The sequence below is a fragment of the Pipra filicauda genome, unplaced genomic scaffold (assembly GCF_003945595.2).
Source record: "Pipra filicauda isolate LSUMZ 115617 unplaced genomic scaffold, ASM394559v2 scaffold16_size7369187_pilon, whole genome shotgun sequence".
Classification (NCBI taxonomy): domain Eukaryota; kingdom Metazoa; phylum Chordata; class Aves; order Passeriformes; family Pipridae; genus Pipra; species Pipra filicauda.
Window position 1 is genome coordinate 1,023,309 of NW_024104207.1, and position 23,207 is coordinate 1,046,515.

The window sequence follows — 23,207 nt, forward strand, 5'->3', positions numbered from 1 at the left end:
CAGCACTGTTGAGACACCTTAAGTGCTGCATCCAGTTTTGGGCCCCTCATGATAAGGATATTGAGGGTTGGAGCAAGTCCAGAGAAGGGCAGTGGAGCTGGTGAAGAATCTGGAGCACAGGTCCTGTGAGAAGCGGCTGAGAGAACTGGAGTTGTTTAGTCTGGAGAAAAGGAGGCTCAGGGGGGACCTTACGGCTCCCTACAGCTACCTGAAAGGAGGTTGTAGGGAGGTGAGAGTTGGTCTCTTCTGCCAAATAACAAGTGATAGGATGAGAGGAAACACCTTCAAATTGTGCCAGGGGAAGTTTAGGTCTGGTAGTAGGAAAAATTTCTTCACCAAAAGGGTTGTTGGGCAGTGGAACAGGCTGCTCAGGGCAGTGCTTGAGTCACTGTCCCTGGAGGTATTTAAAAGACAAAAAAGCTCAGAGCGGAATCCTAGCATGATCCATTGTGTGCTCATATTGGTTTTAGGTGATCAATACTAAAATTACATGTTCAGAAAACAGTTTTAACTGTGAATTTACTGAAGCACAATCCAAACCTTCCATCTGAATTCCCACAGCTCCCCCATGCCAAACAACACATATCTGCATGATGAGGCATATTAATTCAACCAACATCGAACAGTTTTTTCCTTGGATTAATTCTAGCAGTGAATCAATTTCCTGATCTGGTTCAGCAGGCAGACACAAAAATGTCTGTGTTAATGGAAGTGAGCAGCTCAGGAGATGAAAATGCTTTTGATTGACCTCTACCCACTTAAAGCATGTGAAACTACCTCAGGGATCTTACACACAGGCTGTCAGAACATATGGTCATTAACCACCAGTCTGGTCCCTCCCTTTCTGGGGTATTTTCTTACAGTATCCATTGTTTTACATCAGAAATATTTATTAAAGTATGCATTCACATTATGGTCAAAGTTTATATGCTGTAAGATATGATTTACTGTAAAACCCTGAAGACTTACATTACATACCCACAGTAGTCTATTTTAAAAAGTTATTTTTCTAAAGGTGGCATTTTGTAAATTTTTAATTACAGCACTGATGCAGTGTAACATTCACAAATATTTTTGCTAGAAGTATTGGCTATTATCTCAGCAAACACCATTAATTACTGTTTTAATTTACTAATAACACAACACTTACACAATTCAGTGACCACTTTAGCACCAATAATATCATCATTGTATGCAACAGTGAGATCCACTACTATATCATTAATATTTATTTCATCTTGCAAAGGAATTATTACAGTTGATACAACAGACAAAGCTCTTTTTGCTCCAGCTGAAAAAGTCTGTGAATAAATCATGTCATGTTTAGATATGAAAAACAGGTCAATGGCTACTGAGATGATGTTTCCAAAAGCAGAACCTTCCCTACAGCAAAGCTTTAGGAAAATACACTTCATCTGACAGCATACATTCTTTTTATCAGAATCCTCTTAGTAGGCAGTGGATAAAAAAATCATTTAACTGTATAAAAGGGCAGAGAGAACATTCTGGGGAATGAAACTTCTTTTAAATTACAAATACATGGCATAACACTTTAAGACTTCACTTGAACCAACATACTTCCAAGTGATGTTACATACCTGGAGGCCAGAAAAATCACCCTCAGGTGAGTAGTTTTGAGTGCCTCAGAGAAACTGTTGAGAACAGCATCTTTTTTTGAAAGAAATGAACCAGGAGAAAGTAGTGCTTACTTGTAGTAAGGTTGTTCTCCTTACAGCAGTTACCAGTTTCCTCTTCTACCAAGATTAAGTGGCTTGCATCTGCAATAAAGCATCTGCTTTATTGCTTGGCAACTAAAATCTTTACCAATTATAGGTTAGAGGAATTCTTCTCCAAGGAAGACACATTCCTTTTAATAAAAAAAAATATATTTATGAAGATCCTACTGCATTAGTAATTTATAGGAAATCCTATCTTAAATCTTTACTAAAAATATTGAATAATCACACTGAAGAGAGGATTATTCAAAATGGATTGCATATATACTCACAAATCATACTTGTTCCTTCATCGATTTTGTATTACATATGGATTGCTACTGCCCCAGACAGGCAACTGCTGCAAAATGAGGCATTTTTGTCTTTATATACTAATATGGTTGGTGGAGACATCATTCTGTGACCAGAGTTCAGGAGAGCAGACTGAATCACATGTTATTTAGCAGCCATGGTTCTGTGGTAAAAATGTGACAGTCATTATTACCCATTCCATTTGATGTAAACGAGAAAGAGTTTTTAACAGTTTTCTTAGTTTTATTTTGGTGGAGAAATATTTTATATTTTCTTGGAATAAAGGTTAAAGGAAATCTGCGTAGTGATTATAAATTAAGACCAATATTGACTTTTATTGACATAGTTTAACAAACAGACTCAAGCAATTATTACATCATTCAGATTCTGAACATCACTATAAACATTTTTATACCAGGCCTAGCTAGTGTTGCATTCTTCACAGAGCTGTGATTAACGTTCTACATTTTTCTTTTTCCAACGAAGCCACCTCAGAGCTCTTGCCAGTGCTACTTGTCCCATGAGGAATGTGATCGTAAAATTACGTTTATACCAATCTCTAGGATTCCAAAGCCAAGAAAATAATCAGCACACAGAACAAGAACAGGAAAAGGGTACACAATTATATTAAAATATCCTTTGGCATTGACAAATGACACTTCAGTGATAACCTGCATTTTGTGTTCTTTGTGGTAACACTTTTCCTGCCTAATAGGAGTTAAATAACCTGTGAAAAAGTCTACGTGTATGTCCACATCCATGAATGGACTACAGGGTTCTAATTGTATTTGAAATCAGGTAAAATAAAGTAGTTAACACCATATCTCATGTTTCAAAAGTAAAGCTGATCACCAAACTATCTAGCATAACTTCCTGACAGTGCTGTGCAATGGCTAAGATTTGTTTGTAAGTGGATGTGTCAAGAAGGGCATAGTTGGCCACCTGTGAGGGCAGGGAAAAATAAAATCAAATCACACTTCAAATATTATTGTATAACCCAATACAGGAAACATTATCTTTCTACTGCAGTATCCTTTAAAGATGATGCCTTTACTATTGCCGGAGTTAGTCTTTACATCTTTAAATAATTTAATTTTTATGAAGTGTGCATGGCTTCTGGAACCAGTTCAAGTTATACACAGAATAGTCTGTATCAGCCCTTTTTAACCTCTGAGAACTTGCTTCAAATTCTTGCCCTTATTACAAACTAAAATAATATCAAAATTTCTTTCTAATTTCTAACAAGAACCCTGCCCCCATTTTGTAAAGTGCTGCACAAGCAGTAATAGAATACATAGAATCATAGAACAAGCAAGGAACAATGAACACTAGGATTTAGGTCTTCTCTTGAGATCTTTGTGGGAAATCTTGCATGTACAAATCTAACATAAGCCCGAGACACTAACCTCTCAGTAAGGACAGTAGCCAAATTCACACTGACAAGCAACACTGAGCTACCCCTTCAGATGTCATGTTAAATCAAAATATCATGCTAACATTGCAACTGTTTCTCTTCCCCTTTCATGTTTAATTTCCTATATCCTTCTTGAATTTTTTTCCTAAACTAGACTGTATTTCCAGTCTAGGTACCCTGAACTAAATATTCAAGGCATCTATGCACAGTTATTGCTTCCATTTTATCTAAATTTTAGAAGTTGCGACACTTCAGCTGCCACAGTTTTCAGGCCAGCTGGCAATACTGCAAAAGAACATACAGCTAAATGCATAAACAGATTTTTATAACATGACCCCTCAAAATTAGAGTGCCAGTAAAAAGCTCTGCTGCTTTCAGGGCTGTGCAGTTCTACTTTGAAACTACAGTGATGCAGCTGACACTACCTGATTTTACAAGGCAGCAACAAGGAAGATCACATTTAAGCACAAAGCCTGAATTCTCTCACCATGAGGATGGGACACTATCACAGGGTCACTCCAACAATGGCAAATGGTGACTAGTACCAAGATAAACTACTTGCATTCCCATTTATCAGTTATAGGCAATTTGAACAACAATCCTTCCACTAAAAGCAATTTCTTACTTTCCATCTGTTGCTTCAGTTTATAGTGAGGTTGCCGCCCTGTCCCCCATGGGCAAGACAGATGTCTGTATTTGTTTTAAATATTTTTTACAGTTAAATTGTTCTTACAGGAAGAACCTTAAACCACAATTTGTTAGAGATCAGTTACAGTGACAGCAGAACTCTCACTAGCATTGCACCGTTAGGAACCCAGTAACACTCGATACTTTTGAGCCCAATAACCTTTCAATCCAATACAGAGAGGAAACTGAAGTTGTGGTTTCATATTCAGTGGGCAGTATTACTGTGACTGGATTAAGTGCTGTCCTCCTCCAGCTTCCCATTCCTTCCTCATTTCTAGCTCTTTGTCAAGTGTTCACAGCTACTTGCAGGGTTATGTGTGTTCAGAAGTAATTTTTCAGTCCTTTCAGATCCCCAACCCAGTTTGTCAAGTTATTGTACAAACAGTAACGTTGAAACAATGAAACAAAGATCTTGTGAAAAGGTGGATGGGGGTTTACTAAATTATAGCTGAGGTTCTACACTGGATGAGTTCAGGCAATCAATTTACTAATGCCTTGCCACACAAAAACCCCCTCAAACTCAAGGCTAATCACTTTCATTTTTACTATATGCTTGCAAAATGATAGAACCAAGAATATTAAATATTACTTCAATGAAACAATTTTCTTTCGAGACAAATCACATTTATTAGTCCTCATTTAACAGTCAACTAGAATCTGTTATACAGAAATTTCAACCAGTTTATTTGCATATTTATCAGTTTCAATTAGCAGCATGGAAAGACCCATGCCCTAAGATAAAAAAATTGAGTGCCTGATCTTGTCTCTTTAAATCTCAGACACAAGCTTCATCTTTCCACTAAATAAACAATAAGCAGCAGCAGAACTCAAACAATAATGCAAATTTCTGTCAAATACTCGTAATAGCGTAAAAAATGTCTAAAATTATAGTTTTAGGTGCTGTTTCACCAATTATGGGGAAAAATGTTCAAATTTTAAACTTGACCTTATCTTTCTCTTAGTCTGTAATGTATAATGGTCAACATAAATACCTTCTACATACCTGTTATACTGCATATGTTTTCTAAAATTTTTACTTAGAAAGTCCTTGTAAAAGTCAGCCATTTCTTCTGCATTCAGTGTTGCTTTTTGACCTAAAAATAAGTGTTTGTTTAACAAAGGCAATTGGATTAAAACCCTGGGTTCAGATGCAGGAGAGCGAGGTCTGACTCCTTGCTCCTACAAGCTTCCTGTGTAACTCTGAATTTTATCTTCCAACTTTTCAAAACTTAGCTAGGGAACACAGCAGATTAAAAATACCGATAATTTTGAAGTTGACATAGTTCCTAAGTCCCTATTATTTATGGAAGTGATTAAGTTTATCAGCCCTTAGATGATTTAGGGAACTAGTGAACCCCTATGAAAAAGCCCTTTTATCTTTTGAATAAAACTAATTTCTCCCAGGGCTGTAAGTCTAAACAATACCAGTAAGAGCACTTAGTTATTTAAATTTCCCCCCTTAAAGCAAATATTGAAAGAACACTATCCATAGCTGACATGGTATTTTCAGATGTATGTTTTTTTCTGTTACTGTTGATAAATTTCAAGTAACTTATACCAAAAAGTGTACGTTCTGAGATGTCAGACTTACAAACAATCTAGTGATTCGTGAAGAAACAAATACAAAAGATGATTTTAAATGTGCCATTCATCAGCAGAATATAAAAGGAAGGACAGGAAAACCTGTGGATACAACACAGATGTGTAATCCTGAGAACCAACAAATATTCTCAACTCTACCAGACAATTCCCATACAAACCTTCTGGAACAAAATGTCCCTACAATGAGAGTCAAATGTGAATGTCCCAGAGAACATGAATATGGTGAGGGAGATGGAATGGTGATATTCAACTTGTTACTGTTTCAAAACGCATTTTAAGGCTCCTGAGACTGATCACAGAAGTGTAAATTATTGATTGGTTCTATTTGTCATTATTTACAAAACTAATATGTTACAATGGATTAACATACTATGGGATAAATTTGCTTTAAAACTATTTGAAGGCTGCCTTAGTAAAACCTTAATATTGGTATCAGCAGAACTGATTAATTACATAGAACAGTAAATTTTGTTCCAACTGTTCATGTATATGGTTATTGTCTATTTTTATATACACTCACAGCTGTGTAATAGATGCATGCAGTCAATATAATTATATTTTTAAGGAAGGTACATGCTCACTCTTTTTTATCTCTAGGGTATAAAACCAAAACAAACACAAAATAGCAATATAAAAGAAGTGTTTTCAAAACAACACAGAACTTAATTAAAATTACTTCTCAACCATACACTGATCACCAGGATACAAACAGATAAAAAATAATGGTCTGTGATACACAGAATGTCAGAGCAGTTGCTTTACTAAACTCAAACAGATCATTATTCTATGAACAAAATGTTCAACCTCATACTACAATGGCCAATTCACTGTTATTATGAAGGCATTTTGTTTTCAGCTTCACATAATGAATTAGAGAGGCAACTATTTTACAGCAACTGTGCTCAGGCAAACACAGGCAGATAGCAGCTGCCATCTCCCCAGAAGCTGTCTTATTTCCCCTGAAGGAAAAATATTGTGTTCATTGTATACACTACGGACCTGAAGGCAAATATTGTGAATTTATCCACCCAACTGTAACATGCACTTGAGGCAAACACTCTGTATGTTTGCCTCAGCCAGCTCACTGGGTTAGGAGGTGTGAAAGTAAAAAGCCCCTTCCTCCACAGGCTATAAAACTATTATATTACTGGGCTAAGATTTCAGCACATCCCCTCCTGCTGCGGGAAAGGAATTAAGGGAAGAAGAGTGCAACAGATGATCTGACCCCCACATGCACATCTCTGAAGAGCTCCTCCCTTCTTTTTTTATCATGCTCCTGAAAACACTTCTAAATCCTACCTGTAAGATTTACTTTTGACAGAAGACAAAGAGCAGAAACTAACAAAATTCAAATTTAAGTGGAATTCAGAATGCATCCTAAACTTTAAACAAAGATCTCACTAACCTTTTTCATCTCTCATTTCCAGACCCTTGGCTTTCAGTCTTGAATAAATAAATTCTTCTTTTTCCTAAAACATGTTTTTCCACATTAGAATCTGATGTAGTCAGTCCTTGAAGTTAACCATTGTTTTTAATTACATAGCAATGTGGTGTTTAACACCCTCTGAAATAACTAGCAACAACTCATTATACTTCGAAGTGTCAACTAAACATTTTCCTCAATCCAGTGAGTTAGTTAAACCCGTAACTTTGTTACTTAGATCCTGCTCTCTGCAAGGCTCAATTAATTCATGCAAACGTTCTACTGATACTTATGAAACTTACTTGTGGAATAATGCTACAGCTGAGCTTCAGGATTGTTTGACAGGATCCAAACTTTCAACTTATAAGACAAACTATGGAGATGTGCTGTACTGTGTAACTGAGTTTTTGAGCACAGAGAAAAACATACCGCCTAAAAAAAATTAACATTACTTAGATGGCAACACAATAATTGTGTGTTTTTCAAACTTAAAAAGCATTTCTGTGGAATTAAAAAAAAAAAAACAAAAACAAAAACACAACCAAGCTTCATTTCTGTCTGGGATCTTGGCAAGTTTTGGGAGCATATGATATTCAAAGTTCATCACAAATGATGGTGAATTACTGAACTGTTACTGTGCTTCAAAAAAACCCCAGAGCACTGGTCAGGAGATGCTGAAATCAGGAAAGAAGACAGGGCATGACTGAAAATTCCTCACTTTAGCACTGTTGGGGTGAAATGGTGCATGTCCCTTTTTACTTGTGGTAATTACACCTAATTTCTCTCACTTAGGACAGAAGAAGACAAGCTATAGAATCATTTTCAACGGCTGCTCTAGTCACAGACAGGTCTTGCATGTCAGGCAGCTACAACTTTATACCTTCAGCACAAGACAGGATAAAAGGCAAATATTCTGTAATACTAAACAGCAATAAAACATGTGGGATTTTTTTAAAGAGATGAATGACAAAAAATATAATTTCTGCAAAGACACTGTGTTTTAAAAGAAACTGTAGCAGTTACCAGCCACTGAGGGCAGGCAGAACCTCAGGGAGCCCACACCTCCCCGTTTCGGGTGTGCAGGCGGGCGCTGAGCGGCAGCGGGTGTTGTGTCGGGCTCACCTGTCGGAAGGCACAGTTGTGCCGTGCCCAGAAGCGCTGGTTGCAGGCCTGGGCCTCCTGCCGTGCCTCCCGCAGCCGCCGCTCCAGGGGCGACTCCTCGGGGGGCACGTAGAAGATGACGGGGCGCAGGTTGGAATGCTTGTCCGGGGGCCCGATCCAGTCGTTGTGGGAGTGTGCGGGGGGGCTGAAACCCAGGCCCTGGGAAATACAGACGGAATTCTGTTATGAGCACTTCGGCTCATATCTTGATTTGAAATAAATCCCAAAACTCCACGCCACCTTAAAACATACAAGCATAATAAGTTCCGAAATTATGCACGTTCATTTACTGTAACCAAGAACAATGAGATACATTTACAATTTACTTTTACTTAAAAATGCACTACAGAGAAGATACTTTTGACTCTGTTACATGAATCACAGTATGTTTTTTTAAAAGCACATTTTTTTTTGTTTTCATTTTTCTATCACTAACACTCCGTTAAAATACGTGATGGCAAGAACTAGCACATACGCAAGCTTTTTATGGCACTGATCTCTGCAGTCTGGTGACCAGTGACAGCACTTGAGGGAATGGCATGATGTGGTGCCAGGGGAGGTTTAGGCTGGATATTAGGAAAAGGCTCTTCACCCAGAGGGTAGCTGGGCACTGGAACAGACTCCCCAGGGAAGTGGTCACAGCACCAAGGCTGACAGAGCTCAAGGAGCTTTCGAACAACTCTCTTAGGCACATGGAGTGATTCTTGGAGCTGTCCTGTGCAGGGCCGCGAGTCAGACCTACATGATCCTTATGGGTTCGTTCCAAGTCAGGTCGTTCTATGATTCTAAGTTTACCAAAGCCCGGCGTTGTTCCTGCATCCATGTGACCACACACAGCGTGTACCTGCCCCGGACGGGTTCGGGCAGAGCTGTCACCCAACCGCCCCGCCACTCACGGCCCCGCCGGGCGACAACAAACCCCGGGGGCCTCGGCAAACACACCCGCGGCGAGAGGCCGCGGGGAACGCGGGTTTCTGCGGGGAACGCGGGTTTCCATCGGGACGCCCCCGCCCCACCAGCGCTCCCCGCCCGGGGCTCCGCGGGGGCGTCGGCCCCCGAGCCTTCCCCCGCGGCCCCCGCAGGAGCTGCCGCCCCCCCGTCCGGGTTTACCGCGCTGTCCGGCCGCTCCCCGCGCTCAGCCGCGCGGCCGCCGCCGGCGGAGCAGGAAGAGGAGGAGGAGGCGGTGAGGAGGCGGCGGTGGCGGCGGCAGGAGCCGCCCGCCCGCAGCAGCAGCAGCAGCGGCACGGCCGCCATGCCCCGGCGCTTTACGGCGGTGCCGCACGGGCGCTGCGGGCGGGGCGGGGCCGGGACGGGGCCGGTCCCGCCCCCGCCTCCGCCTCCCTCCGCGCGGCCGGGCCGGGCGGGGCTCGGGCGGTTCGCGGCGCTCGGCCCGTGGCGCAGAGCCGGGCCGGGCAGCGGGTCCTGGGCCGGGCGGCCGAAGGGTGAGTTGAGGCGGCGGGGCGGGGGCGCCGGGGACGAGCCTCCCGCAGGTGCCTCCGCGGCAGCCCGTTGTCGTTTGCCCGCCCCGCCGGGCCCCGCCGCGGGGGAGGCGGGAGGTGGCGGCCGTGGAGGGGCCGCGGGCGGCGGGTGCTGAAGGGGAGCGAGGTGAGTGCGGGGAAGGCGGCGCTGCCCCGGGGTTGTGGCACAACCGCTGTTTTCCGCTCAGCCGCTGTTCTCCCCTTCCCCTCCGGGTTCTCCCTTGGGCTTCGGGTGTCCTGTTTGTTCTGCGGTGGCTTCAGCTGCAGAGCAGGTGGGGAAGGGAGGGCTGAAGGCTGTGGGTGAGCGCCGAGAGCTGGTTGTGTGGCAACTCAAGCATCACCCCTGCGGCCCGACCGGGAGAAAGGTGTAAAAAAATTAGAGAAAGGGCGGTGAAATATCAGCCAAGTGGTTTATGCCTATTGCTAGAGATTTTTAAAATAGCTTTAGTGCTGAAGTGCTTCAGGAAGTGAAAGTTGCGACCTGTGCTTGCATAGCACTTAAGCAAGTCTTGTTCTCCTTTGCCTTACAGTTCATCTGAAACTGGACGAGAGAAGAGGAATGGATATGGGTAACCAACACCCATCCATAAAACGGTTGCATGAAATACAGAAAGAAGTCAAAGAGATTGAACAGCAAGTGGCTGTCTTCAGTGGTCTGTCTACCGACCGAGATTACAAGAAATTGGAAAGGAGCCTTACTAAACAGCTCTTTGAAATAGATTCTGTAGACACGGAAGGGAAGGGGGATATCCAGCAAGCCAGAAAGCGAGCTGCCCAGGAAACAGAGAGGCTGCTGAAGGAACTGGAACAAAATGCAAACCATCCGCGCAGACTGGAAATAGAGTCCATATTCAAGGAGGCACAGTCTCTTGTGGAACGTGAGATCACGCCTTTTTACAAAGGAGGAAACTGTATTAGTGACGAATTTGAAGAAGGAATCCAGGACATTGTGTTGAGGCTTACCCAGGTGAAAACTGGAGGGAAAGTTTCTTTACGCAAAGCAAGGTATCGCACTCTGACAAAAGTGTGTGCTGTTCAGGAGATTATAGAAAATGGTATGAAGCAACAGCTGTCCCTGCCACTCTCTAATGATGCACATCCTTCTGTCGCCAAAATTAACTCTGTAATGTGTGATGTGAACAAAGCAAGAGGAACTCTTATTGCTCTTCTGATGGGAGTGAGCAGGAATGACACCTGCAGGCACCTGTCCTGTGTGCTTACAGGCCTCATTGCTGATTTAGATGCTTTGGATGTCTGTGGTCGCACAGAAATCAGAAATTACAGAAAGGAAGTAGTAGAAGAGATCAATAAATTGCAGAAATACCTGGACTTGGAAGAGGAAGCAAATTCTACTCACGCTTATGATTTGGCACAAAATCAGTCCATTCTAAAAATAGAAGAGATCCGCAAGAAGATGAAGGAAGTTAATTCTTTACTTTTAAAAACAGAGAATGCTTCTGATTTGTATTTGGGATCCAAAGCAGAATTGCAGGGATTGATTGCCCACCTAGATGAGGTGAGTGCTGGAAAAAATCCCTGTATTAGAGAGGCCAGGAGAAGAGCAGTAATTGAAGTTCAGACTCTTATAACATATATTGATTTGAAGGAAGCACTGGAGAAAAGGCAAATGTATCCAGAGCAAACTGCTGCCGAACATCAATCTCATAAAGCAGTTTGGACTGTTCTTGGAAACTTGTCTCAAATTCAGCAAGAGGTGATTTCATTTGATGGAAACAGAACGGATAAAAACTACATGAGATTGGAAGAACTTCTTACAAAACAGCTTCTGGCCCTGGATGCTGTTGATCCACAAGGTGACGAGCGGTGTAAGGCTGCCAGGAAGCAGGCAGTAAAGCTTGCACAGAATATTCTTTACTACCTGGACATGAAAACAGATGAATGGGAATACTGAAACAGCCACGGCCTGACACAGAAGAACACTTTTTCCTCTGGCACTTTATGCAGATCACTGGCAGCACATAATAAAGTGGTGTGTTCTGTGCTTGCTGAAATCACGGAGATTGCATAAGCAGTTGACTGGGCTATATGTCTGCTATCCCACGCAGTCACCCACTTGCCATGGCAACTGTCAGTACACCATCAGCAATTCTGGTCACTGCTATAAGCAAAGAAGTGCAATTCTCTGAAGGAATAGCTTAATACTTGAACAAATGGCTTTTTATCTTTCTTTCTTTTTTTCTCTCCTGTTTTTGTTTCAATAGCCTTGTGCAATGTTCAGTGAATGCAGATTTTTCAAAGACACAGAAACTTCCTTATGGTATGATACTGGCAAAATTATTTAAAGAGACTGGACGTGAAAATTAGTATTCAAGCATGAGGCTCCATCCAGCAACTTCACAGCAGTCTGGATATACTCTTAATGTGCTGTTACAACAGAAAGTATTAAGGGCAAAAAGCCTGCTGGCTTCTGGATTGTACTTGATTTATTCCATCCATCACACCGTCTAGATTTCTCAGTTAATGGAGCTGTAATGCCAACTGCAAATGAGCATTTACATAGGCAAAGCCAATTATGTCAATTTTTTATAATACCTGAGCCCTTTGATTTGCAAAAACACATCTTTTGTTGGTGGAAACTCTTTCAAGTCATTGCTTTAAGGTACTGAGACTTGGAGAGGAAAATCTGTGCGTTTATACCAAACAGATAAAGGGGATTTCGAGGATTTCAAACTGCCATCCATAAACCCTTGAAAACTGCACTGAACTTTATTTAGTGGCTGCTTAGGTGTCTTTTAAAACTCTGCTGTTGCATCTTGTTTTCACATTTGGTGAAAACAAACAGAATTCACTTTGAAGTGAAACGAGCATTTTGGAATTATTTTTGTAAAATTAGGTAGCTAGCTATAAAGATGTCCTAATGATGTAAATGTGTGATACATGGTCAGGTGTGGCTTCAAGAATGTCTTGGAAAAGACTTGTGGCAAATGTCTCTCCTTGCAACTCATCACTTAATTGTTTTATTATCTTCATAAATAAGCTTGCTTGTAGAATTGTACGCACCTACCTTTTTGTTTGTGGCTGCTAGTGCCAATCACATTTCTACTATGGCATGTTTTTTGGCATTTTATGAGAGCATGGCATTAAAACGAATTAATTATAAAGATATATTCAATTATGGATAATTTGCACTCAGCTCTTTCATGATGAACTAGGGAATTACTGTTCTATAGATGATGATTTGCACCACTTTAAGGAGTAAAAACCATTTCAGATGTTAAATATTTTTAAGATCTATTTTTGATTGATTAGAGAAGACAGTACTGTCTGTGAGAGACAAGTGCCTTTATGACACTGCTAACTTGCACCGTCATATGTAGATATAGGAACTGTTTACTGGCAGCTTGTTACATTTGTAATCTTTGCAAACTGGATTTTTCACATATATATCTAATTCTACTATAGGATACGTCAAGTTAACATGGTAGAATAGGTGACAGTTGTCCTGTAGAGTCCCAAGAATGAGTATCAAATTTGGGAAATGTGGATTCTGCTTAAAAACTAAAGCATTGATGTGGAGGTGGGGGACTGGGCAGGTCTTCTATGCCTATTGCTCCAGGAAGAATATGTTCTGTAATATACTGTGAGATGTTGATTGAAGGCTGCATACCTTCAGAGTGTGAATAGATTTTGTTTGTGATTGTACAGGTGTTTGCTTTGCAAATCTGCTTGCCAAAGCTGATCTAATTGAGTGCAGTGCCTAAGCACAATTTGGCAATGACAGAATGTTTGTTGGAGGATTCTCCCTGCTCCTTCAGAAACACAACCCCATTGAATTTATCTTTCTTTCACCAAAAAGAAATTTCCCCTGGTTAAAATTCCAATCTATATTTGAGTACTGTGTGGCTAACACAGAACATTAATAGTGTTATACACCTGAATTATTTTACTCATTTCAAGCTTTCTACACGTTTGAACTGCAACTTCAGATTTGCACTTACAGTTTTAGGAAAGATAAGATTTTGATAGCATAATGATATTATTAATTTTTCTTTAATATTACTGTCAGGTCTGCAGTGAGTACTTGTAGTTTGTTTAAACAATTTGGTGTCTGTGTTCTCTGGAGGTTACATGTAGTTTTATAAATGTTTGAGCCTCTTACGTAAAGATGAATAAGTATAGTTATCAGATCTGTTCTATTTTAAATTTGTCTTTTAGCTTTTCTGAATGAATTATTATGCCTGCATCTCTAAGAAGGCAAATGTGTAAGGTTAGTGTAATTTTGACTGAGTTCAGTAGCAAGGTATTATGTGGATTAAGCTTTTTTCCATTGTTCTGTAATCTAATAAATTGACTATTTAAATTTTATGGTAAAATCCTCATCTGGAATGGGATTAATTCACAGTTTTTGCATGAATGAAAGTAATAAAATAAATATGCTTAACCAAAAAAAAAAAAAAAAAAAAAAAAAAAAATGCACAGATTTCTCAAAAATTTGCTTCTATGCTGAAGAATGTAATTTCTCTGGTTTTTTATGTCCAAAGATCGAGACACACACAACTTTTCTTTCTGATACAGCAGGCTGAAATAATCAGCAAAATGTAAATGGACCAAATGGCAAAAGCCTGCATTTTAGTACTATACTGAAATAGAACAACTTTTCTGTGTGCTGTGTTACTTACCTTAGAGGAAAATAATCGATTGGATGTTTGGGGGAGAGGTAATCCTGCATTGTGATTCCTATTTGTTAATTGAATTTCTTTTTAAACTAATTTTCTTTAGTTATTTCAGTGTTTATTTTTGTTGTTTGCCGCTCAGAGTGGCTTTTGTGTGATACCAGCTTGGAAGAGCTTTTTTTTAGGTACAATTCCTACCTTTTCTATTTAACAGAAATCGATGTATGTGCTCCTAATGGTGTATATGTCTTCAGTTATTGCTGTGTAGGATATGGCATTTGTATATACAGATTCAAGATTAAATATTGCAGTGTTACATTCTTGATTATTAATACAAATACGTTACTACTTTTGCTAGGTATTCATTTGAATGTTATGCCCTGATGCCTTTCTCTATTTATGTTTGAATGTGAGTTATCAGAATGTAAATGATTTTTGTCCTAGAGAAAGTGTTTTTATTAAACATGCAGACATAAAGCTCTCTTCTTTCTCCTCTCCTTCTTTAAAAGTCTGCTTTTTCACTGCTGTAATTATGAAAATAAAGTTCTTTGTGTGGATACCACTCCTACTTGGTAAATCTGTTGCCTTTTGGTTTTCTCTGCGTTCAACCTTGAGTTAACATCACATCAGTCGTTGCTTGCATTCCTTCTTCACTGGCAGCTTTGCATCCTCCCGGGTTCCAGTTGGGTGATCACTGCAGGAATGCTCGTGGCTGTGTTGACATCTCGCCACTTTCCTGCTGGAGGATGCCGCCGGAACAGATGAGCTGGCAAAACGGGTGGCGTCGAGTCTCTTCGCGCAAAGTCAGTGTGGATTCCAGAACCTCTAGCAGGAGTTTAGCTAATCTGGTTTTCAACTGTGCAGATGAGGCAGGTTCCCTGATTGTTCTGGTGGCTCGGTGTGTTTTTTCGAGATGCAGTGAGCCACGTTATCGGCTCGCTGCTGACAGAAATCGGGAATTCTGTTTCTGCCCAGAAAGCTGCTGCCTTTGTGCAGTTTCTGCTGCTTGGCCAACTCTAATGAGTCGATCCAATAAAATGGCAGAAAACAAACAACAAAAATGGAGGAGGGGGGTTTAATGAGCCAAAATGGCTTTTAGAAAGGTATATGGGCCAGAAGTGCTGCAAAAGGAAGGGGTGGGTCATGCAGCCACGGGCTAGGGAGCAAAGGGTAAGATTTTCAGTAGCACTCATTAGATCAACTTGCATAGTTAAATAACTGGAGGAGGAAGAAGGAAAGGTGTCACTATTGACTCCTACAGAGAAGTAGGAATTTTCTGCTTTAGTAATGGCATATGACGAAGGCAACACAAATGAATCATGTATGGAAAATAAACCAGTTGCTTTCAATCGCACTTTTGTGATCATGTCACAAGTGATCATTTGTTACAGAATCATTAAGGTTGGAAAAGACCTCCAAGATCCATGAGTCCAACCTCTGGACAAAATACAATCTTGTCAATGTACTACATGCAGTCTGGATAAGCCTAGCCCAGAAGACAGGTAAGAAGTTTTAAAAAGGTTGAATGTTCCTATAGGTAAAAACTTAATCTTTTTTATCTCCCTTTTAACAATATAGCTTGTTTGAAGGAAATGTATTCTTCAAAGACCAGTAAGTCATCTGGGCCATGGCCCTAGATGTGGCTCAGCCAGCTGCTGACCTGTTTGTCTCAATCACCTGTTTGCTTGCCAAAGGAGGGAATTACTTTGCTAAGGATTTTTTTGTGTATGTTTGGGACAGGCAGATGTTGGTGCCTGAAATGGTTTAACTGAAAAAACTCTGAATTTTATTTCCATTTAGGTTTATCCTCTCCTTTGGAGATTTCTCAGCTGAGAACTTGAAGGAGTGGAAGGACATTAATACTGAGCTCATGGATTGAAGGCCTGGGGGTTCAAGCTGGCTGCCAGCAGGAGACATTTAAATGGCAAGATCCAGGAGAATATTCCTGCTAGAGGAATATTCTGGTAGCAGAGACATAACCAGATGTTTTTCAGAGCTGATGTTTTGAGTAAGCTCTATATCTGTTCCACTCTTGCTTATGAGCTTTCATTAAAAAAATGGATTCTTAGGGAAATATTCCTTGAAATGCTGTCAGGCTTTCTGTTTTAGATGAAGCTGAGAAATTACATGTAAAGTTTTTGCTGAGCTATGGTGGGGCATGTACTAGTTGTAGGCTGACCTGGGTGTGATTCTGGTTTGCTGTATGAAACAATGATGTCCATAATGCTTTCAGTTCTATGAGTAGGCATGTAGATGTCAGCTGAAAGCTGGTCATTAACTGAAGAAGCCAAAAGATGAGCTGTGCTTTTGTTGAAAGCTTTCCACAACACTTACCCTTTCTCTCTGCAGCATTTGGTTCTGGGGACTGCCAAGCACAGATGATTGCATGAGTTGCACTGCTTGTCAGCTCAAAAATAATGAGGACCTTTTCTAAGTCTGCAAACTCTTCCTACAGGACATAAATTGTTGCAGAGTTTGCCATTAGAAATGGAAAAGTACAATGAGTTTCTTAATTGGGCCATTTCTCCTCAATTAGTTTTGCCAGACAAACTTCTGTGCTACAGGAATTCCTTGTGAAACCTGTCTTTCAGGCAGCTATTCAAAAACATCTCACGAGGGAGGAAACACAGTGATGCAGCAAAACGTTCCTAATGAGGTCCAGAACACATACACAAAATCAAATCTGTGATCATGATCACCAAGAAGTCTATAAACCAAATCAAAATCTCAAGGAAGGCTGGAGGAAAACAAAGCAAAAAACTAGTATAATTATCAGGTGGGTGGTTGACAGACTTATTTTAGTTTTATGATATAAGAAAAGCAAGCAAAGCAAAGCTCCCTTTGGCCTTGTTGCAGTTATACCTAGTCTACACCCTGCAGTTCCACATTGTTTTCCACCCTGTGTCACCCTAAGTGCTCCTCCAGGGCATCATCTGGCTGATGGGGGTTAGCCTTGCTGTGCCCTTGGGGAAGAGGGTGCCACCCATCTCCAGGGATGCCATAATTACCCTCATTCTCTCTGAAATGTCTGGTCATGGCAGAATTTTGGAATACCAGCATGGCTTGCAGAAAGGCAGTGTGCAACACTAAGGTTATATCCCATAATAAACTGGCAGTTGGAAGGGATTGTATAATAACTGGTAGCAAGTCCAAGTAAGATTTCTTTTGTGTGTTTATGCTGAATTTATTAGGCTTTTGAAGAAAATTCTTCATATCATTGATTTATTCAAATCAACCTGTAGCCTATGATCAAATGTCTCTTTCTTACCTTCCAGGTGCCTCATGTTAATACCACATGAAAAGGAGGTTTGAAGAGCTCCGCCGCCTATGGATATTAATGAATGGCCTCTGCCCACTTTGAGACATCTAGTAAAAGCAAGATTTTCCAAAACACTCAGCATCCAAAGTTCTCACTGTGACAAGTAAGGGCTTGTTTTGAAAAGGAGACCATCCACAGACCCACACGCTCTGTCATTTCTTGTCACAGACAACCGTGGGATCATCCCTGCAGCTAATCGAGACGCCACTTAAAATGGCTTTGCCTCATTCCTCCAGTGAAAGGTTGTTCCAAAGCATCATTGCTGTGAGGACTGAGTAACCTTCTAATTTCCAGCATAAACATATTCATGAGAAGCTTTCTTCTCCCCGAGTGTGTAGTCTACAATATATTTATAGGCCACAGCTGAATTGCCTCTCAGCTCCTGTTTTGCTTGGCTACCAAGCAAATACACCCAAACAGGCTGAACTCCTTTGAAAATATCTATTCTCTGAATCCAAAGAAAATTTTAATAGTATTTTTCAATTTTTCTCAGGAGTTTTTTCAGTTCTGAATGTATCTAAGACTAAAACTTCCAACTAGAAGTAGGATTCCATACAGGACATATGGGGCCATAGTGCAGAAGGATGATTTACATTGTTTGATGCATTGTTTCAAAGGAAATAAATAAAATAAAGAAATCGCATCTCTAGCAGTGAAATTATAAAAAACTGAATTATGTATTTTTAGTACTTTCTTCACGGCATCGTCTTCATGCCCAGCTTGCTTAGCCATTTGGATATTCTAGCAATCAATAATTTTGAGTGTAGAAAGAGGCTGGAAACATTTTCAACTTCTGCTATGGTTTTTTTTTTTGCAGCAGCAGTAGTAGGTGTGGTGTTGTTTGAAGGAACAGAGTGGTTTTAGATCAGAACCTCTTGCTGATCATTCTGCTTGACTGGAAGTATGAATTTACTTAGGCAAGTGCAATAATATCCAAACTAGATTAAAAGGTTCCCCAGGGAGAGCCCATGCTCATTCGTGACAAAGCTCTTTGAAATCATCAGTTAAGGCAGGAGACTGCTTAGTAAGTGTGGCCATAGTGTAGAAGGATGATTTACATTGCTTAATGTATAGATGTGATTTCAAATTTTCATTATTAGAAGTACTAAACTCTTTTAGAAAAAATCCAGTAAACTAAAAAACACCTTGCTGACCATATATACACAAGTGGACATTTGTATGGGGTGTGTGCTGTGGTTTTCAATCTTCTTCAAATTATAAACTCAAAAAATACTTATGGTTAATTGACTTCTAAAAGTGCCAGGTATCACTGGGAGTCTGCAGAACGCTAGCTGGAAAGATTACTGAGCCAGTGGCTGCTTTGGGAAGCCTTAGAATAGCCTCATTCCAACTCAGTGTTTCAGGACATTTCTCAGCAACCCTGTTTTCAGAGCAGAAGGCAATTTCTTGTCTCTTATTTCTACAGAGCTATTGTGTTTCTGATGTGTTTCATCTCTGTCTTTTCATTAATAATCATTAATTCAATTTTGTGGCAAACTTCATCATATCTGGTCCATCTTGTTCTTCCCAAGCACAAGCTGCTTCCCAAGTTACTAATTCTTTTGTGGGCACTATTTCCAACGCTTGACCACTGGCTGAATTATTTCTCTGTCCCGGTACAAACCTTACAGCTTATATTCAGGGTGCATTTCTCTGGTAAAGGTCAATTTTGCTCACTTGGTCAGACCTGGAGACACAGAAAAAATACATGGTCTCCACATGAATTACTGTGTTATGGATCTCTGGGGCCAAGGCTCTGGTAGTTGTGAAAAAGCTGTTTAAGCAACAAGGCAGCCGGGAGGACTTTTATGAACTTCATTCCTGATACAGAAAAAGAGGACGTTAAGAGGTTCCAGAAACAAATAAGAAAACATGAGAGAGAAGAAGAACAGCCAAAAAGGTGACGAAGAATACTAATATTGCTGATATACTCAGCTGATAGAAGGTGTTGGGAGACAAGATGGAGAATGGGATGGGGCTCCAGGAGACGGCATGACAGCAGGGCAGTGGAAGTCCTGAGACAATATCCAGGCTCTGCCAGGAGTCCAGACCACCCGACAAGGCTGGTGATAAAGCAGGTCTGAGGTTAGGCCAGGAACACAGCCAGAGGGTTGGGGTCAGGGCCCCAGGACCAAGTAGTCAAGGATGATAACAATCAAAGATGAAAAGGATGATAACAATCAAAGATGAAAATGCTTTAGAGAGGCTTTGTTAAGCAGGGGAGCACTGAAGAGCTGGTAATGGAAAATAATCAGTGATTGAATCAGCACAAGGATAAACCAGGGGAAAGTTGGTTTTGGTCTCAGCTCATAAGACTGCATTCCTATAAATCCAGTTGCTGCATATTTCAAGGACCTGAGCATGGAAAAGGCCTGGACCTTCAGCAACTATGCAATTTTGATCATATGATACAAGGTCAGCTACACACCTGAACATCCAAAGTTCATGATGCAGCTGCATTCTGACTTGCTTACCATAGGATGATGCTACATGACTGAAGAGTAGAAGATGCAATATTTGTATTTAATGTAAGGCCAACTGACCTTGACTCACCGGAGCTGCACAAAACTTCACATGGAAATTTGAGTGGTCCCTGCAGCATCCTTTTCAGTTTTGGCACTACCTCACAGAGAGCTTTCTGGAGTATTTCTGCACATCTATCCCTATTGTATGGACATAAAGACGGTGAAGATGTTCCTACAATGCATCAAAGACAATATCTCCATTACAGAAAGGGAAACATTCCTGTCATTGCACAGGGCAATAGAGAAACATCCTTTGAAGTATCATATGCGCTTCTGGTCATTCCCCCACTCAGGGAAGCTTAATGACCACAAGAGGTGCAGAACAGACCAGGGGAATGAAGGGCCTGCTCTAGTGGAAGGCATTAAAAGAGCTGGGTTTTGTAGCCCAGAAAAATGAAAAGTGAGAATAAAACGTAAGATTGCTCTCTCTAAATAGTAGTGTAAGTATCAAAGATGTAAAAGTAATTACTTAAGCTAATGGATGGTGTGGGCAAAAATACAAATGAATAAAAATGAGCCAACTGGAAATGAAAAAGACAATTTGTGAAGGAAGCTATATAAGATGTTGCCTTGATTTGATTGCCCCAGAGATAACATTGAGTCCTTGAGTACCTTAAATCTTCTGTGGATGTGCTAGTATATGTCATATATTTCCATTAATTATTTCTATTTATTATTTCCCTTCTTTGGAAATAATGCACTGTCCACTTCAGAGTAGCTGTAAGGTTTTGTTCAGTTCTTCCTGACATGAAGCCATCCTGTGATGGTAATGTGGCTAAGTAACAATGCATAAAAAGTTATTCAATATTTCTCTTGAAACTCCTTATTCAGTATCTGGGTTCATATATAATTTCCTGCAAGTAATATAAATCCTACTCTGACTACACCATTACTAATTTCATCACAGCCTCAGCAGATTTCACTGACATTGATGAGTTTGATTTCAGAGCACCCACGGGGAGCTCAGGCTGTTATTTTTCCTTGTTTCTAACTGGCTTTGGAGACCTGTTGGTGGGAGATGCCGCACTGTACTTAGTATGCAGGATGTTAAAATTTACATGCTCATCTCTAACATGCCTTCACTGACTGTGTGGGAGCACACTTTTCAGGAGCCCACAGCCACCAAATGAAGGCATTTTTTAACAGTAACCCAGGAAGCAGATGTCTGGCAGACATTAAGTCACAGAATCAGCTTGGGAGGGACCTAAGGAGAGCATTTAATGAAGACCTTTGCATTAAGGGAGGATTAGTATCAACAGATCATGAGTGACTAGTATTTGTGTAACCTTCTCAGAGAATCCACATCCTCTGCAGGTAGCCTGTTCTAGCTCTTTAGTACTTCTATAGTTAGCAAGTGTTTTCCTAACAGCTTGACTCTTCATCTAAAGATTTAAATATTACTGATTTTTTCCCCTCTTATTCTATCACCATCAATGTGGAGAATAAGTAATGATTAGTAATAAATAACTAATCCCTTATTACTCACAGAAAATAGATGTTTCCTCAGCTCCCCTTTTAGCATTTGCTTTTATAGATGAATCACACAAACAGCTTCAGTATTCCATCATAAAATAACTCCACATTATTTACATTTCTATCAGTGGGGTGGCTCTCCCAGAGATGCTCACCATGGGCCTATTTCTTGAAGTGCTATTCCCAAAAATGGACACAGGACTACATCTGGGGAGTCATTGGCAATTAGTAGCATGGCATAATTGCCTCTCATATTTTAGCTATTACAGTCCTATAAACACAGCCAAGAACACCTTCCTTGCAAGAGCAGCACACAGTTGACTCACATTCAGCACATGATCCTGCATAAGCCCAGACCTGTCTGATCTTACCCATCAAATGCAGGACTCCTGACCCTGGTTTCTGCCTCTGTCCTGCCTGCAGTGAGGGTGAGAGCAGGTTTTTGCTGTGCCGGGCAAAGGCTCCTGCCTGCACCACAGCTCCCCATGCCAGCCATGGCTGGCTGCCACCATCTGGGATTCACTGACCAGCTGCCAAACAGTCCCACCAGAAAGTGACCTCTCCAGCTGCATCCTGGAGCTTGTGCCCCACCATGTGAATGGAGATGCCTGATGGCTCCTGCCCAGCCAGGCATCCTATGTGCCATTAAGCTTTGTGGATGCTTGAAAAACTTGCAACCTCCAGATCCTTTCCTGTCCCACCTCTGATCTTCTGAAAGTTCAAAAGACAGAAAGGATTCAGGCAGAAACTTTTCTACCCTGAATTATCAAGATGGACAATTGAAGGGAAGGTGTTTAACCAGAGAATGAGACATTTCAACTATTCACTCTGAAACCTTCAGAACAGGTCTCATTCAGAGATAGTTCTCAAACATCTTCTGAAGAAAAAGAACTGTTCAGAGAGCTGTAAGAGAGCACTTAAAAAGATCTCACTAGAAACTTTTCATGTTGCTGAGCCTTCTCCTGATTCCCACACCCTTCCTTAGTGTTACATGTTCAGCTGCTGAAAATAGGAGTGCCTTCTGCTTTCTGGCATGCTCATCTGCTCATGCAATCAAGGGCACACTCTCTGGGGTTTTATAGGCTTGTGTAGCTCTTTGGGGACAAACACATTCTCTTCCACATAGTCTGGATTAAGGCAGACAGTGAACTGGATCACTTACATTAGTGATTGCCAGGCTGTATTTTAAGATGAGGCTTTCTCTGTATACTTTGTATTTCTCATCTGTGTTCTAGCTTGAAAGGGAAGAATATTTAAAAGGAAGAAGATAGATGTGGGTGGCAATCGTTACCACAGGCCTGGGAAAATCTTTTGATATCTGGCCCTTGAGTTGCTGGTTCCTAAATTAATGATTAGATCCTTCTATGTGTTGGTGCAATATCCAGCACTGTGAGAAGTTAGACTGGTGACACTGGGCAGAAAGGTCAGGCTGTGCTTGACCTTAATACCTGCCTCAGTCTGAAC

The 23,207-nt window shown here is 40.8% G+C and overlaps 2 protein-coding genes across 3 annotated transcripts; one reads left to right on the forward strand and one right to left on the reverse strand.

The window, feature by feature from the left end:
• Window positions 1–1,016: 1,016 nt before the first annotated feature.
• On the reverse strand, window positions 1,017–9,593 carry LOC113994171 (cytochrome c oxidase assembly factor 8). Of its 2 annotated transcripts, none has more exons than XM_027732894.2 (5): window positions 9,425–9,587; window positions 8,276–8,473; window positions 7,136–7,199; window positions 5,132–5,222; window positions 1,017–2,586 (listed from the first exon to the last, which is right to left on the reverse strand). In XM_027732894.2, the coding sequence occupies exons 1-5, from the start codon at window positions 9,566–9,568 to the stop codon at window positions 2,481–2,483; spliced, it is 603 nt and encodes a 200-aa protein (XP_027588695.1). In that variant the 5' UTR covers window positions 9,569–9,587; the 3' UTR covers window positions 1,017–2,480. The 2 variants fall into 2 exon arrangements, with proteins under 2 accessions (XP_027588695.1, XP_039235424.1); XM_039379490.1 differs by having other exon boundaries at window positions 2,494–2,969; window positions 9,425–9,593.
• A 61-nt stretch (window positions 9,594–9,654) lies between these two features.
• BAG5 (BAG cochaperone 5) lies at window positions 9,655–14,994 on the forward strand. Its single transcript, XM_027732900.2, has 2 exons — window positions 9,655–9,756; window positions 10,323–14,994. Exon 2 carries the CDS (start codon window positions 10,352–10,354, stop codon window positions 11,702–11,704), a length of 1,353 nt encoding a protein of 450 aa, XP_027588701.1. The 5' UTR covers window positions 9,655–9,756; window positions 10,323–10,351; the 3' UTR covers window positions 11,705–14,994.
• The last annotated feature ends 8,213 nt before the right edge of the window (window positions 14,995–23,207 follow it).